Source organism: Dipodomys merriami, unplaced genomic scaffold (assembly GCF_024711535.1).
Source record: "Dipodomys merriami isolate MVZ:Mamm:240054 unplaced genomic scaffold, mDipMer1.0.p SCAF_122, whole genome shotgun sequence".
Lineage (NCBI taxonomy): Eukaryota > Metazoa > Chordata > Mammalia > Rodentia > Heteromyidae > Dipodomys > Dipodomys merriami.
The window spans coordinates 2,984,442-2,999,412 of NW_027202516.1; the positions used below are offsets into that span (position 1 = coordinate 2,984,442).

General features: G+C 47.0%; 1 protein-coding gene across 11 annotated transcripts in view; it reads left to right on the top strand.

The window, feature by feature from the left end:
* Positions 1-12,837, top strand: part of Mcm3 (minichromosome maintenance complex component 3) — a 29,851-nt gene extending 17,014 nt beyond the window's left edge. For all 11 annotated transcript variants that reach the window (XM_070017308.1, XM_070017306.1, XM_070017313.1 and 8 more), the window contains 13 exons: positions 1,175-1,413; positions 2,049-2,157; positions 3,225-3,378; positions 3,718-3,849; positions 4,409-4,617; positions 5,379-5,553; positions 5,860-5,986; positions 6,516-6,666; positions 8,190-8,330; positions 9,083-9,186; positions 9,848-9,933; positions 10,449-10,557; positions 12,133-12,837. In XM_070017308.1, the coding sequence (XP_069873409.1) occupies positions 1,175-1,413; positions 2,049-2,157; positions 3,225-3,378; positions 3,718-3,849; positions 4,409-4,617; positions 5,379-5,553; positions 5,860-5,986; positions 6,516-6,666; positions 8,190-8,330; positions 9,083-9,186; positions 9,848-9,933; positions 10,449-10,557; positions 12,133-12,331 (1,935 nt within the window). In that variant the 3' untranslated portion in view covers positions 12,332-12,837. The remainder of the gene's footprint in view (positions 1-1,174; positions 1,414-2,048; positions 2,158-3,224; positions 3,379-3,717; positions 3,850-4,408; positions 4,618-5,378; positions 5,554-5,859; positions 5,987-6,515; positions 6,667-8,189; positions 8,331-9,082; positions 9,187-9,847; positions 9,934-10,448; positions 10,558-12,132) is intronic.
* The last annotated feature ends 2,134 nt before the right edge of the window (positions 12,838-14,971 follow it).

Genomic DNA, 14,971 nt, shown 5'->3' on the forward strand with positions numbered 1-14,971 from the left:
AGCACATTCCCAGCCTTGTGTTTTTTTTTTTTAAAGAATACTTTAGCTGTGCAATGGTTGTTCATACTTGTAATTCTAGCTACTCAGGAGACTGAGATCCGAGGATTGTAATTTGAAGCCAACTAGGGCAGGAAAGTCCATGTGACTCTTTAATTCCAGTTAACTACCAAAAAACTGGAAGTGAAGCTGTGGCTAAAATGACAGAGCAATAGTCTTGAGCGAAAAAGCTCAGGTACAGTGCCTGGGCCTTGAGTTCAAGCTCCAGGGACCAGTGCAAAAAGTGAAAAAAAGTGTAGCAAAGCAATTTTATGGTTTAAAAAAAAAGTAAAATGAAGTAGTTTACTTTTGTGACATAGTGTTGCTCTGTGATTTCACTGTGGATTTGAGAGAAGACTGGTACACGGAGGGCTGCCTTTATGTGTCCAGATTGACCTGACTGAAGGATGATGTGAGGCTTCCTTTGTAAGACAGACGATTATTAAAACTGATTACTTGAGTCTAAATCAGTTTGTCAGAGAATCTCCTCCTCCTGTCAGATTTTCAGAGCAATCATATCCAGTATGGAGGACAAGATAGGAATTATACCCAGTCTTGTCTTTGACTTTGCCAGCTGATGGAGAAATCAAACACATAGACACCTGAAACAAGCATAGATTAGCTTCAGAATCACCAAGTCTACCTCCAGATGTCATGATCAGCTCTGCTTGTTGAACTGCTTTTGTTCAGCCTTATATTTTGAGTTAGTCCTACTGTTTTTCTTACATTAGGGTAGAGTATCCATTTAGAGGCAGCTTAATTTAGATACTTTGTAATACTGCCTGCTACTTTGTAATACCGCCTCTTAGGAGTAGTGCTGCTGAGAGCCTTGTAGAGAATGGCTTTGGGTGCTGCCTCAGCGTGTAAGCATGTGTGCAGCTTCAGTAGGGGAGTAAGAACCCCCACTTCCATGTTAATGTTTCCCTTTCCATCTGACCATGTATTGTACTCTCCATTAGATAGACTGTTACCAGACCAGAAATGAGGCTGGAGAATGGAGAAGATACTTGGTTTCAGTTTTGTTTCTAGATACCAAAATTCCATGAAGCCATTTCTCAGTCATGTTGCTCATGCCCAATGGGTGTGCCATTTTAAACACAAAACTAAATTAACTATTTTTCTGTGTGCCTCTTTTCAGGATGAGGAGAACAATCCTCTCGAGACGGAATATGGCCTTTCTGTCTATAAGGACCACCAGACCATCACTATCCAGGAGATGCCAGAGAAGGCCCCCGCGGGACAGCTGCCCCGCTCCGTGGATGTCATTCTAGATGATGACTTGGTGGATAAGGTGAAGCCTGGTGACCGAATCCAGGTGGTGGGGACCTACCGCTGCCTTCCTGGCAAGAAGGAAGGTTACACCTCAGGGACCTTCAGGTATGGGCTCTGGTTTCCGGCGAGCAGTTTCTATTCCTAGCAGTATATTCTTGGTCTAGTTGGCTAGTTGGCTGTATGGGGGCTTGAACTCAGCGCCTGCTTTTTGTACTCAAGCTAGCACTCTACCACTTGAGTCACAGCTCTACTTTCTGCTCTTTGGTGATTAATTGAAGATAAGAATCTTACAGACTTGCCTTCCTGGGCTGCCTTCAAACCATAGTCCTCGATCTCCGCCACCTGAGTATCTGTGACTACAGGTGTGAGCTGCCGGCGCCTGGCTTAGTTGGATGTATTTCAAAGAGTTCTAACCATTGCGGGAAGCACCTGTCTGTGCAGTGGATGCCTCCTAAGTCTCTGTCCTTTCACGTGGAACTGGTGACATTTACTGTCTTAGGCTGAGGGCAGGAGTGGTTAGTGACGTGATACAGTGTTATGGCTCATCTAGAAGCCTCTCACTTATTCCTATTCCTTCTCCCAACTTGTGTGTGTCAGCAGGAGATAAATAAGTGACAGAAGGAGACATCGTCATCCTCTTGAGGTCATTGACAGAGAGAGTTGATTGTTCGTTTCAGCACAGCCCCCGCTGGCTTCCATTTTGCCCTCATTTGCTTGTCTGGCTCTTGTCTTTGTCCCAGGACTGTTCTGATTGCCTGCAATGTGAAGCAAATGAGCAAGGACATTCAGCCCTCATTCTCTGCGGAGGACATAGCCAAGATCAAGAAGTTCAGTAAAACGCGTTCCAAGGTCTGGGCATTGTTGGGGATTTAAGGCTGGGAAAGGATTTGAAGAGTTTGGGTTCTGGCTGTATTTATGTTTGAGCTAGAAGATGATGATGAGATGATGATGATGATGATGATGATGATGATGATGATGATGATGATGATGGTGATTACGATGATTACCTTCTGTGAAATGTTGGTTGCTGGCTTCATCCAGTTTTGTTCCAACCAGAAGTAAAAGGTTTTCCATTTGATCTGTCATCTGTTGTGGTGCCTGCTGGGTTGATTGTGAACCCAGTATGAGAGTGGGAGTTAGGCTTTCTGTTTACCGTGGAGTGGGCTGGGACAGGATGGCGGGTCAGTGCACCAGTCTTAAGTGTAGGGGAAGAGTGATACATTAGTAGTTGATTTAAGTGCGATTGTCTCTGTTTTAGTTCTCCATTTCATTTTTTTCCTGTCCTTTTTTCTTTTTAAAGACAGGATTTCGGGGAGTGGGGGGAAAGACAGGATTTGCACACTAAGAATTGAACATGTGATAAAAGTTACTGCCAAAGGATAATACATTCATAATAAATCCCAAATGTTTTGAACTTTGCCACCCCCTTTTTTTTTTTTTTTTGCAAACCCAGGGTCTGTGTATGCTAGGCTAACACTTTACCACTGAGTTACATCCCAGCTTGTTCTTTTTTCTTTTTTTTTGCTTGGTTGTGGGGCCTGAACTCTGGGCCTGGGCACTTCAGCTCAAGGCTAGCTAGCACTCTACCACTTGAGCCACAGCGCCACTTCCGGCTTTTTATGCTTATAGGGTGATGAAGAGTCAAACCCAAGGCCTCATGCATACGAGGCAAGCACTTTACCACTGAGCCGCCTTCCCCAGCCCCTTGTTCTTTTTTCTTGAAGAATAAGCCTTGAAACAAACTTTGGGATCTAGGCTATGTCTTCACCTGCTCTGATACGTGTTCTGATGTGTGGTTTATTGTAGAGCAGGAGCTTCTGCCGTAAAGTACAGTGTTTGGGTTTGTGTAGTTCACGCTCCACAGAAAGAAGTCCCTGAGTGTCACTAAGTTTTTCACTCCATTGGTTCTCCTCCAGGACATCTTTGACCAGCTGGCGCGGTCGCTGGCTCCAAGTATCCACGGGCACGACTATGTCAAGAAGGCAATCCTCTGCTTGCTCTTGGGAGGGGTAGAACGGGACCTTGAAAATGGCAGCCACATCCGTGGGGACATCAACATTCTCCTGATAGGTATGGTGGCACACTAGACTAAAGCCAATCATCTCCCCAAGTGTGGAGAGATGGGGCAGCTAAGACTGTAGTGTGCAAGCTTGTGCCTTGTGTAACTGGTCACACTTTAGTCCCATCCTGGGTCAAGGCTACAGTGGATCTTATTCTTGATTTATAATACCTAAAATGCCCCAGTTGATTATATTCTTGTGAAATGGTTGGAGAAAGTCAAGGAAATAATATTTAACAATCAATGATTGTACGTCTGTATCATTCTGAGAAGTATGCTGGAAGAATAGAACTTGGTGGCTGGGGAGAAAGGGAAGGAATTTCCTAGAGTCATCACTGACCTGTCCATAGGAGACCCATCTGTCGCCAAGTCTCAGCTTCTGCGGTATGTGCTGTGCACTGCACCCCGGGCCATTCCTACCACCGGCCGAGGCTCCTCTGGAGTGGGGTTGACAGCTGCTGTTACCACAGACCAGGAAACAGGTACGGCCCAGTGGGAGACTGAGCAGAGTCTTTGAACGTGCTGTGGGTACAGGCTGTGTGTGGAAGATACATTTGGAAGGCTGATGGGGCCACGTTGTATAAGTCAGGGTATCCTGCAATAGTAGATGAATTATTTAAGTCTCCGTATGATCTTTTGATAAAAGTCAGGGCTACCTAGAATGTGATTTGAAAGCCTTTCCAAAGAGAAAGCTTAGTACATTACAAGGGAAATGAAAATGAAGATTAGACAGCTTCATGAACAGAGGAAAGACTTGAAGACCAGTGAGAAGTAGAAGTCTAATTGGTTGTCACTTGAGGGTGAGGTGAAGAAAAGGGCTTTCCAAAGCTTGCTTGGTAGATGCTAGCTCTAGGGGTAAAAGTGGGACAGACAGTTGTGCAGGCTGGAGTTTAGATGGTGATGCTCTAGGATTTCCTTCAGTCTCCAGCAGCCATCTCTTGTATGCTGCAGTGAGAGATGCCTAACAAGGAGGCCAGAGTCCTCCCTTCCCCGTCCTTCGACCCTGACCACAGCAGGCATTTTCACTTCCCCTCTCCCCAGGGGAGCGCCGTCTGGAAGCAGGGGCCATGGTCCTGGCCGACCGTGGCGTGGTTTGCATTGATGAATTTGACAAGATGTCTGACATGGATCGCACAGCCATCCATGAGGTGATGGAGCAGGGCCGGGTGACCATTGCCAAGGCTGGCATCCACGCGCGTCTGAATGCCCGCTGCAGTGTTCTGGCAGCTGCCAATCCCGTGTATGGCAGGGTGAGTGGAATCAGGTTCTTGATCATTGTCCCTGCCCCTCTTGGGTTTTACCTTATCACTGGCTGAGAGTGTGGGGAAACACAACCGGTCAGACTAACCTAAGCCCGCTTCTGAATTACTGCACTTGGCTCATAGTGGCAAAGTACCACCATGATGACACAGAACCCTCTGGAAAGTGAGTTATTTAAAAAAAATTCTCTAAAATGGGAAAGAGTATTCGTTTTCTTAAATCCCAGGGATGTGCTGGATCCCTAAGCTGTTAGGATTCATAATGACCCGTGAGACATTTATTGAGATTTTTTTACTTATTATCTTCTGCGTAAGAGACTCCAGGGTCTGAACTTTAGACCTATTGGTGTGTCTCTATATTGACAACAGGTATGGGAGGTGGATCATTTCAGATTCCATCCTGCATTGAGACTAAGAAGATCTCAGTTGAGCTTGGGAAGGAGGGGGGCAGAACTTGAGAGCCACACTCAGCCTATAAGAGGCTCCTGTATGCGGAGGTTGGCTTCTGAGTTAGCTCAGGCTGCTTGAGCTTCAGCCAGCTTGTGAGTGGAAGAGATGGTTTATAGATTTTAAAGGCTGTAACATACGTTGTTTTTTTGCTGCTTCTTGTCTGTTGTGTTCTCTGTGGTCTGGTCTCCCATTCTTGTCTGTTGTGTTCTCTGTGGTCTGGTCTCCCATTCCACTCCCAGATTTGACGTGGCTTCATGCCGTGCCTGCTGTTGATGTTGTCCGCTTTCTTTCTGTGTTCCCAGTACGATCAGTACAAGACCCCCATGGAAAACATCGGGCTGCAGGACTCACTGCTGTCCCGATTTGATTTGCTCTTCATCATGCTGGATCAGATGGATCCTGAGCAGGATCGGGAGATCTCAGACCATGTCCTCAGGATGCACCGTTACAGGGCCCCCGGGGAGCAGGATGGTGATGGTGAGGCCCTGGGACAGTGAGGGTGGCCAGCGGAAGGGGTCCTGACTGCCCGGCCCGGCGGGGCATGGGTGTTGGGTGTCTGGGGTGATGCTGCAGATGCCCTCACCTGCCCCAGAGAATGTTTGGGTTCTAGAGTGCCTTTGGCCAACTCAGTGGGCCAGGTAGTTCCGCCTGCTTACTTCCACCTGCTTCCCCATAGGTTCTCCACAGCTGTTACCTTCTGGGTGTGGTCTTCCTGTGCTGGAGAGGCATCTTCCCTTGGGTTCCCCTCTTTCTCACTCCCCTTTCTCAACTTGGCTTTACCAGCCCTGCCCTTGGGAAGCGCTGTGGAGATCCTGGCCACCGACGATCCCAACTTCAGCCTGGACGACCATCAAGACACCCAGGTTTACGAGAAGCATGACAATCTGCTGCATGGGACCAAGAAGAAAAAGTGAGCATTTCTTGTCCCACGCGAGGGAGCCTGCAGTTTGTGTCTTGTTAGAATGCAGCACTCTGCTCAGGCCAAGGAGCCATAACCCTGGGGGCCACTTCTCCTTTGTTCTCATGTATACTCTGTCTTGGCTGATTGTCTTGGAAATGTTTGTGGGTGACTCAGCTCAGGGTCAGATCTTTTCCTAAAATAGAAACTGACACCTTCCCAGCAGATGGTGTGTGTGAAGTCTTCCTCATACCTGGCATTGTGGTATAGCACTCAACAGAGACTCGGCCAGTGGGTTTGGCTAAAAGAAACTTGGGAGCAGCTGTTCAAGGCCATAGGAATCCTGGGGCACAGTGAGAAGCATTTGTACAGTGAACTAGACAATACCTAATTTTCTTCTTACACAACCCAACTTAGAAATACTACCTCAAATTAGTATGAGCAGGTGGAAGGGCTTTGTGTGTGTTCCACGGAAGCGGTCATTGTGAGGGGCCTGTGGTGAGGTGCGGTGGGGAAAGGGCATTCAATGTGTATGGCCCAGGGAGAAGATGGTGAGCGCGGCGTTCATGAAGAAGTACATCCACGTGGCCAAGATCATCAAGCCGGTCCTGACCCAGGAGTCAGCTGCCTACCTTGCCGAGGAGTACTCGCGCCTGCGCAGCCAGGACAGCATGAGCACCGACACCGCGCGGGTGAGGGCCCGAGGGGAGCGTGGACGGGGTTTGGAGGGGATGCTGGGCAGGAGTCCCTGCTCTCCCAGAGTGTGGCAGCACTGTGATCCTTCCCGGTCTCTGCACACTTCCCTCTCTGCTAGTGCCTGTGGACTCTATTTTAGTCATTTCCTTCTCCAAAGGAAAGTGAAGTAAGGACTCCAGCAGTCACAGGTACAGGTTCCTCATTCAGGGAACACGAGAGGCTTCTGGGAACCCACCTTGACCCTGTTCTTACCCACAGTGAGAAAAGACAGGAACTGTCCTCAGAGAGCTTAGATTAGAGAAGGAGAGGCCGAATGTAGGTACAGAGATCATACGTATTTATTAATTACCCATCTATCTATCTATATGGGCCTCATGTGGTTCTTATAAAGGAATGAATGTGAAAAGCTGAGTGCAGATGAAGACAGTTGCTATGTTTAGCATTCCTTGGAGGAGTGTGGCTGTCAGGGAAGAGGTCCCAGACTGTGATGTTAATACACTGTTTTCGACAAATCAGTGAGTTGAACATTTGTGATGGTTATGCTAAGCAGTTTCTGGTAACACAATATAGTTTGCCCTTGAACTCTTGAGGCTAGTATAGCTCACATACGATTTTATAGCAGGAAGTCCCATGCTCAAAGTCCTCATCCGGTGACACAGACTTTCTTGTTTGGATTTAGATAGGATCCTAGGCCTTCTACTCTAGCCTCGTGCCTACTTTGTCTTCTGCTAGAACCGTTTGCTCCTGTGACCATGTGCTCAAAACACTACTGCATGGGAATTTTAGAATAAAATTCTTATAAATTCTTTTTTTTTTTTTTTGGTCCAATCGTGGGGCCTGAACTCTGGGCCTGGGCGCTGTCCTTCAGCTCTTCAGCTCAAGGCTAGCACGCTACCACTTGAGCCATAGCACCACTTCTGGCTCTTTTTTTTTCTGCTTATGTGGTGCTGAGGAATTGAACCCAGGGCCTCAGGCATGCAAAGCAAGCGCTCTACCACTGAGCCACCTTCCCAGCCCCAAAGGGTTGGTTTTTTTTAACTGTATTTTTTTTGTCTTTTCTTTTTTGATACTGGGGATCGAACCCAGGACGTTGCACTTGCTAGGCAAGCGCTTTGCCACTGAGCTACATCCCAGCCCTTATAAATTCTTTAGAATAATATTATTGGGCATAAATTTGCTCTTCGTCAACTTTTACCCATGACTTTGAATTTTGTTCTCTAAAGATTACATAATGCTTGTCTTCATATTAAACTCCTCTCTTTCTGTATTTCTCTCCCCATGAACGGTTCTGGGTTGTTAAAAGCCCTCTAATGAAGCCAGCAACTGAGCATAATTCACTATTTTAGCTGTGGTCTTGGTGGATTTGGGTTTTTTAGCTCTGCTAGTACAGGCTAAGATTTCTACATTAAATGGCATCTTCAGTGAAAACTGGCCTTTGAATATTTGTATGTACTTCCTGGAGTATTTGGTGGTAGTCTACCAGATACTGGAAGAAATTCTGTCTTGTTTTCTTTCCCAGACATCTCCAGTTACAGCGAGAACCCTGGAAACTCTGATTCGGTTGTCCACAGCCCATGCAAAGGCCCGCATGAGCAAGACCGTGGACTTGGAGGACGCGGAGGAAGCTGTGGAGCTGGTCCAGTATGCGTACTTCAAGAAGGTGAGCCTTGGAAGTAGAGCTGGCCCTCAGGTGCTAGTGTGCCAGCCCTGAGTGAAAAAGCTAAGGGATAGTGCCCCAGATCTGAGTTTAAGCCCAGTATTGGCACACACAGACACACACATACACAGACACACATAGTTTATTTCTGTTGGTAGCTTACATTTACTCACATTTATATTCCCAGTTACCCAGGAGGCTGAGATCTGAGGATTGTGGTTCAAAGCAAGCCTGGGACGGAAAGTATGAGATTCTTTATAGAGTTGTGGCTAAAGAAGTAGAGCATCAGCCTTGAACTCAAAAGCTTGGGCTCAGGCCCTGAGTTCAAGCCCTAGTATTGGCACAAAAAAGATGAAGGGGCGCCTCGCCTCCCCTTTCCTCCTTTTTTTCCTGTCTTTCCCTTCATGTAATGCATTAGTCCTTGGTGCAAGTATACCTAACATGTTTTTCCTGATTTTTTTTTCCTCTTGCTAGTTTGGAGTTTGTGTTAAATTTTCATTAAACATTTCAATTACAAAGAAATAATTTTCTGTAACCAGAATGGTTTGGACTTTTACCTTCATTTGCTTTTTATTTCAGCCAACATTTATTGAGTACCTACTATGTGAAAGGCCTTCCAGCATTTGGAAGGACGAGCGCCACCCTCTGCTGGCCATTGGTCCTAGGGCAGGGTTGGTAGGCCATCAGAACTGCTGATGATGTGGAAGGGGTTCTTTGTTCTGTTCACACATCACCCATGCCTACCTTCGGTCTAGGTCCTGGAGAAGGAGAAGAAACGTAAGAAGCGAAGTGAAGATGAATCAGAGACCGGAGATGAAGAAGAAAAAAGCCAGGAGGACCAAAGGCAGAAGAGGAAGAGGTGAGGCAGAGTGGTTACTAGAAAGCCCTGTTTGCTGGGAGAGAGTAGAGGGCACTGTGCTGCTGGGTGACAGTGGGTTTTCCGGGAATCTGCAGGGTTCCGGGACAGGGCCTGAGCACAGGCGGGAGGGAACGAGCCCCAGCTGTGTCTAGAGTGATGCTTTCTGTCACATCTGTGGATAGGCCAAATGGCAGTAAACCCACTCATTCCACCTTTGGGATATACACCTTTGTGCTGGGCCTGAGCCCTGTCCTGTGCATTTTTGCTCAAGGCTAGCACTCTATACCACTTGAGCCACAGCTCTGCTTGTGGCTTTTTTGGTAGTTAATTGGAGATAATTGTCTTATAGGCTGGCTTCGAACATCAATCCTCAAGTCTCAGCCTCCTGAGTAGCTACGATTATAGGCATGAGCCACTGATGCTTGCAATACTTTTTTTTTTTTCCCCTTCCTTGTGCCCGTGTCTGAATTTTAGGAGTAATAGGGAAAAGCATTGGGAAACAGCCTGTTTGCATTCTAGCTAGGAAATGACTCAGCCTGCATGGTTGGTGTAAGCCTCGGCCTAGACTTCACTTTGATTGTGGATAGTTCTGTTTCTTTCTCTGTGGCATGATGCTGCTGCCGAGAACTTTCCTTTTCCCTAACTACGGTGTGTATTTTAGGAGGAAGACTCGTCAGTCAGGTGCCAAGGACGGGGACTCCTATGACCCCTATGACTTCAGTGACACAGAGGAGGAGATGCCCCAGGGTGAGTGAGCGTTGCGGGTGCAGCAGAGGTCTTCTTCCTTTGACTCCGTATCTTCCTAGTTGCCCTTTGCACATTGACTTCTGCTTAGGGGCCTGTGTGCAGGGGCTTGCCGCAAGAACTCCCTTCTCCACACACTGTGATCTTTTGTCAAAATCTGCTCTAAGTACTCCAGATAACGTATGTTGAGGGCCCTCCTGCCTGACTCATTTTTTTCAGAGAGGGTTGGTTGGTTGGTTGGTTGGGAGTTTCTGGTGTCATTTGCTTTTGAACTCAAGTCCTGGTACTTGCTAGGCAGATGCTCTACCCCTGGAGCCCCCAGCTCCAGACTCAATTCCTCTATATCCAAAAGGGATTTCCTTTTGGATATCCCTGTCTCTCCGGGCCTCTAAGAACCGAGGGAGACAGGAGCACTCTCAGGCTCAGAGAGGGGTGAGGGGTGGGGAAGATTGCCTCTCTGGTGATAGCGGCAGTGTTCACCTCCATCTTCTCATCCGTGCTCTGTCGATCCTCTGAAGTACACACTCCGAAGACAGCAGACTCACAGGAGACCAAGGAGTCCCAGAAGGAGTCCAGCGAGTCTCAGGAGACTGCGGAATCCCAGAAGATGAAGTTGGAAGAGTCCAGGTGAATGGGGATGTGGCTCCGGCTGAGGGAGGACCAGCTCTGCTATTGTAACGCTTACCAACAGTGTTTTAAGAAATGCTTGTATGCCAAGTGGAATGTGGAACTTACAGGACAGTTGGGAGAATCATATGGAGAACTCCACCCAGAATCCCACATTGCTCAGTTTGCTTCTCGAATTCTCTCTTTGTGGGAGGTTGATTATATCCTCAAGGGGTCAGGACATAAGGGTAAAATTTGTCTTTTTATACCTTTGGATTCTTTTCAATAGGATACTTTTTCTTTTTTCAAAATGATCATTTGTTTTTTAGTGAATTTTTGCTAGAGTTTGAGGAAACATTTTTTTCTGTAAACTTATAGTTTACTGGTCCCCAAAGAAACCCCATAGATAAGGTTAGCTTTTCTTTTTAATATATCTGGAACTCAGTGCAGTATGTTCAAAAAAATGAGAAAAATCTTGAGAAGTGTTTAGGGGAGGCTATGATAATCAATTGTAATTGCTCCTCCAGAAACAACTCTGTCTAAAGTGCTTTATCTTCTCATGGACTTCACTCTTAGTGGTAACAGGTTTTCCCTAGTATGGAAGTGTCAACATCTTTTCGATCAGTTTAGTTTTGGTGGTTCCATATGGCCACTGTTTCCATTGGAGCCTTCCTCAGTGTGTCATATTCATGTTAAATATAGGGAGTGAGGTCCTGGAAGCAGGCACTTTAAAATCCATCGTAAGTGCTGGTGAATTGGCCTCCAAGATGGTGGGATTGGAAGTGTACAGCAACTTTAAAGGCCTCAAGGCTAGGCACCAGTGCTCATTGCCTCTCATTCTAATTACTCGGGAGGCTGAGATCTGAGGATTAAGATTCGAAGTTAGTTCAGAGAGACAAATCCTAGAGACTCTTCCATTTAACTAACAGAAAAACCAGAAGTGGGGGTGTGGCTCAAGCGGTAGAGAGCCAGCCTTGAGCGAGAAGCTAAACAAGAGCGTGAGTTCAAACCCCAGTACTGGCACGCACGCACGCACGCACGCACGCACGCACGCACGCACACACACACACACACACACACACACACACACACACCTCTTTTAATTTTTCTTAACTGTACTGGAGTTGAACTCAGGGCCTCGTGCTCTCTAGGAAAGGTGCTCTGTTACTGACCCACACCTTTGTCATCTTTTTTTTGCTTCCTGCCTGGGTGCATGCTTGGATTGCCGTCTGCCTGTATTGGAGGTCTTGTAGTTTGGATGACTGGTGTGTGGCACCATACTCAACTATCATTTAAGAAGGGAGTCTCACAAACTTTGCTGCCCAGGCTGTCCTCAAACCACTGACCTCCCAGTCTCAGCCTCCCAAGTAGCTAGGATTACAGCATGAATCTCTGGCTCCACGTTGCCCTCTAATTTTCAAATGATGTTACTTCCTAATATGCAGGCATCGATATAGTACAGTAGGTTAGCTTTAACTTAGGCACAGGTGGGGGGGGAAGGGAGGAGTTGCGTGGCCTTTACTAAGGTTTTCCTAGTATGGGTTTGGCTGCGTTTGGGTTGACTTAACTCCTGTACCCTTTTCCTGTCTTGGGCAGGCTGAAGGCTTTCAAGGTGGCCCTCCTGGACGTGTTCCGGGAAGCTCACGCCCAGTCTGTGGGCATGAACCTCCTCACAGAATCTGTCAACCGCGACCGAGAAGAGCCCTTCTCCCCCGAGGAGATCCAGGCTGCTCTGGATAGAATGCAGGATGACAACCAGGTCATGGTGTCAGAAGGCATCATCTTCCTCATCTGAGGAGGGCTGGCCCTGGACTGGAAGCCTGCGTGTTTCCCACGACCCCATCCCAGTCAGTCTTCACCTTTTTTCTCCAAGGATCGTGTTTAAATGGCTGAAGCTGAGGGACGCCGTGATGTGCTTGGATGAGGACTGGTGATGAAAGCTGTCCCGCTGGGGGGTGGGGTCAGGAGGAAGGGTGGGGGCAGACTGTGACCATCTACCCATCTCTGCCCCTCCGAAGCTCCTTCCCCTCTCCCCTGCCCAGCGCACCCAGACCATTCACCCCTTCCTGGCTCCACAGACCCAACATTATCTTATGTAAATAACAGGTCTGTTTAGGGAACAGGTGCTTTTCTGTGTTGGCTGGCTTTTCAGTTCTCCATATTGGTCTAGAAAAAGCTTTGAGTCCTGCAGAGAGGATTGGAGGTGGATTTCACAGTCGTTAAGCTTTCTTTGCAAATAGGGCTAATTTGTATTTTCAACCTAAATATTTAGGATGTGAAATAAAACTTTTGTACACATGGTCTTGATGCTTTGTGCTCTTTATAAATTTTTTGTCTCGAAGGAAGAAGGGAGGCTTGTGCACGTGTGTTACTCGCCTTGGGCCCTGGATCACCGCTGGCCCGGCTGAATTGGACGTTCAGTCCTAAAGATGAAGGCAAGGAGGAATAAAAAACAGGTCCCAAGCTTCTGCAAACTAGTAAAGTCAAACTTGAAAACAAGCTAAAAAAATAAGCAATTTAAACAACAAAGCACTCTCAAGAAGTACCGGAAAGAAGAGAGGAAACTAAGGCAAGCTGTAAAAGATGCTGTTTCTAAGAAACCCATTTCATTGGAAGACCCAAAGGAAAAAGGACCAGTCAAAAGGACTGAGAGGGAAGAGGAAGAAGAAGAAGCCCTTCCCTTAGATATGATGGATGAAGATGACCTACAGTTAATGAAGGATTTAGGACAGAGAGCATCTATCCTAACAAGAGATCTTTGTTCTAGGTATTATCTCATTTGAGTTATAATCATCCACATCTGTGCAATGTCAAAAAGTAGGTTCTGAATTACACTTCTTAGGTGATTAGTTCAGGATGCTCACCCAGACTCAGTGTTGACAAAGAATGAACTCAGACTGATATCCAAGTTACTCCCTAAATAAAGAAATATCTGAGCAAAAAAAAAAATTTTTTTTTGTTTCCTTGCGAGTTCTGCCTGCATGCTTTGCTGCTCACACATTTTCACCCAGTGACCACAAGGTGGCAGCAGCCTGCTGTGATCGTGAGGAGCATGTCTTCAGGCTTCCTCAGTAACGATGCGTTTGTCAGTCAAAATTGATCATGCACATCAAACCCTGCCAAATTAGAATAGTTAAGTCTCACCTCAGGAGGGCAGAGAGTGAAAGTCTGGGAGAATTGACTCCCCGGCTTTGCTGAGCTGGAATCAAAGCCTTCCATAGAGAAATGATACTTAGGTCAGACACCCTCAAGATGGTCTTTTAAGTTCTTGCTATGTGTATTCTCTTGTAGGGCACTTTGGACATTATCTGGATTTCTTTCCACAGAAAGGGAGAGCACAGGCCTCATCCTAGGGTTGTGTGGTTTGAGTAGCTCCTCGATAGCCTTTTTTACAAAAGGTGGACAAAATGATTGGGTAGTTTCACTTTTTTATGTTTTTCACAGGTATGACATCCCACTGGAAGCTGTACCATTGCCAAGGGAGCTGCTCGAGTTCTACATGGAGGAGGATTTTTGTTTTGCTAACATTGGGATTTGAACTCAGGGCCTTAGGCCTGCTAGCCTGCTACTTTTTATCACTTGAGCCACAAGCCAGCCCTGCTTTATCTCCCAAAGTATTTTCTGTCCTACTGCCCAGTTTTTCTGTTGAAATGAGGGTCTCGTGTTTGCCTGAGCTGGCCTCAAATCCTGGTCCACCTGATTGCCACCAAGTCAATTGCTGGGATTTCAGGAAGAACCTGAGATTGACTGAGTACCAGCAATAAGCCTGAGGTAGTGTGCACCACATTTGATGACAAAATAGGACTTGAAGAGGAATGGACTAGGGATATGTCTGTGTGATAACGTCAATGAGAAATAAAGTGCAAGGCATGTGTAATATCTAGAGAGGGAGGAGGACTGGGTATCAGGAAGTGGCTACTGCTGGGCTTTAGGGGTCTCCTCAAATGGTGTATTGGCTGACTGCCTTGCAAGTATGGCTCTCCCTCATGCCAAAAGACGTCTAGGCAGAGTGGGGTGGAGGAGCAGGCATTCTCAGCATCTTGGTGATGCCAGGTTTTCCTTGTGAGCTTTTCGGTGCTCTTCCAGCTAGCCAGAGAACAGGGTGGGAGACTGGCGCATCCACCCCCCCCCCCCATAATCATGCCTGTGGTATTAAAATTCCTTGACTTAGGAACTCAGTGAACCTTTATAATTGAGCGCAAGAACGCTGCATGTGGCTTGCCAACAAAACAAGCTGGAGAGTGTTTTAGGGCCAGGTTCTTGCTCAGCGTCTTGGGCTTCTTTGTGGAATCCTGAGAGTGGTGTAGGCCGGAACTCAGCCACACCGCCTTCCTACAGGGCTCAGCTCCTCATAGAAAAACAACCAACACACCCTCCTCCCACAAACTGTGTACACGCTTCAAGACGGAGTAGAAGTCTATATTTAGACCTGCCA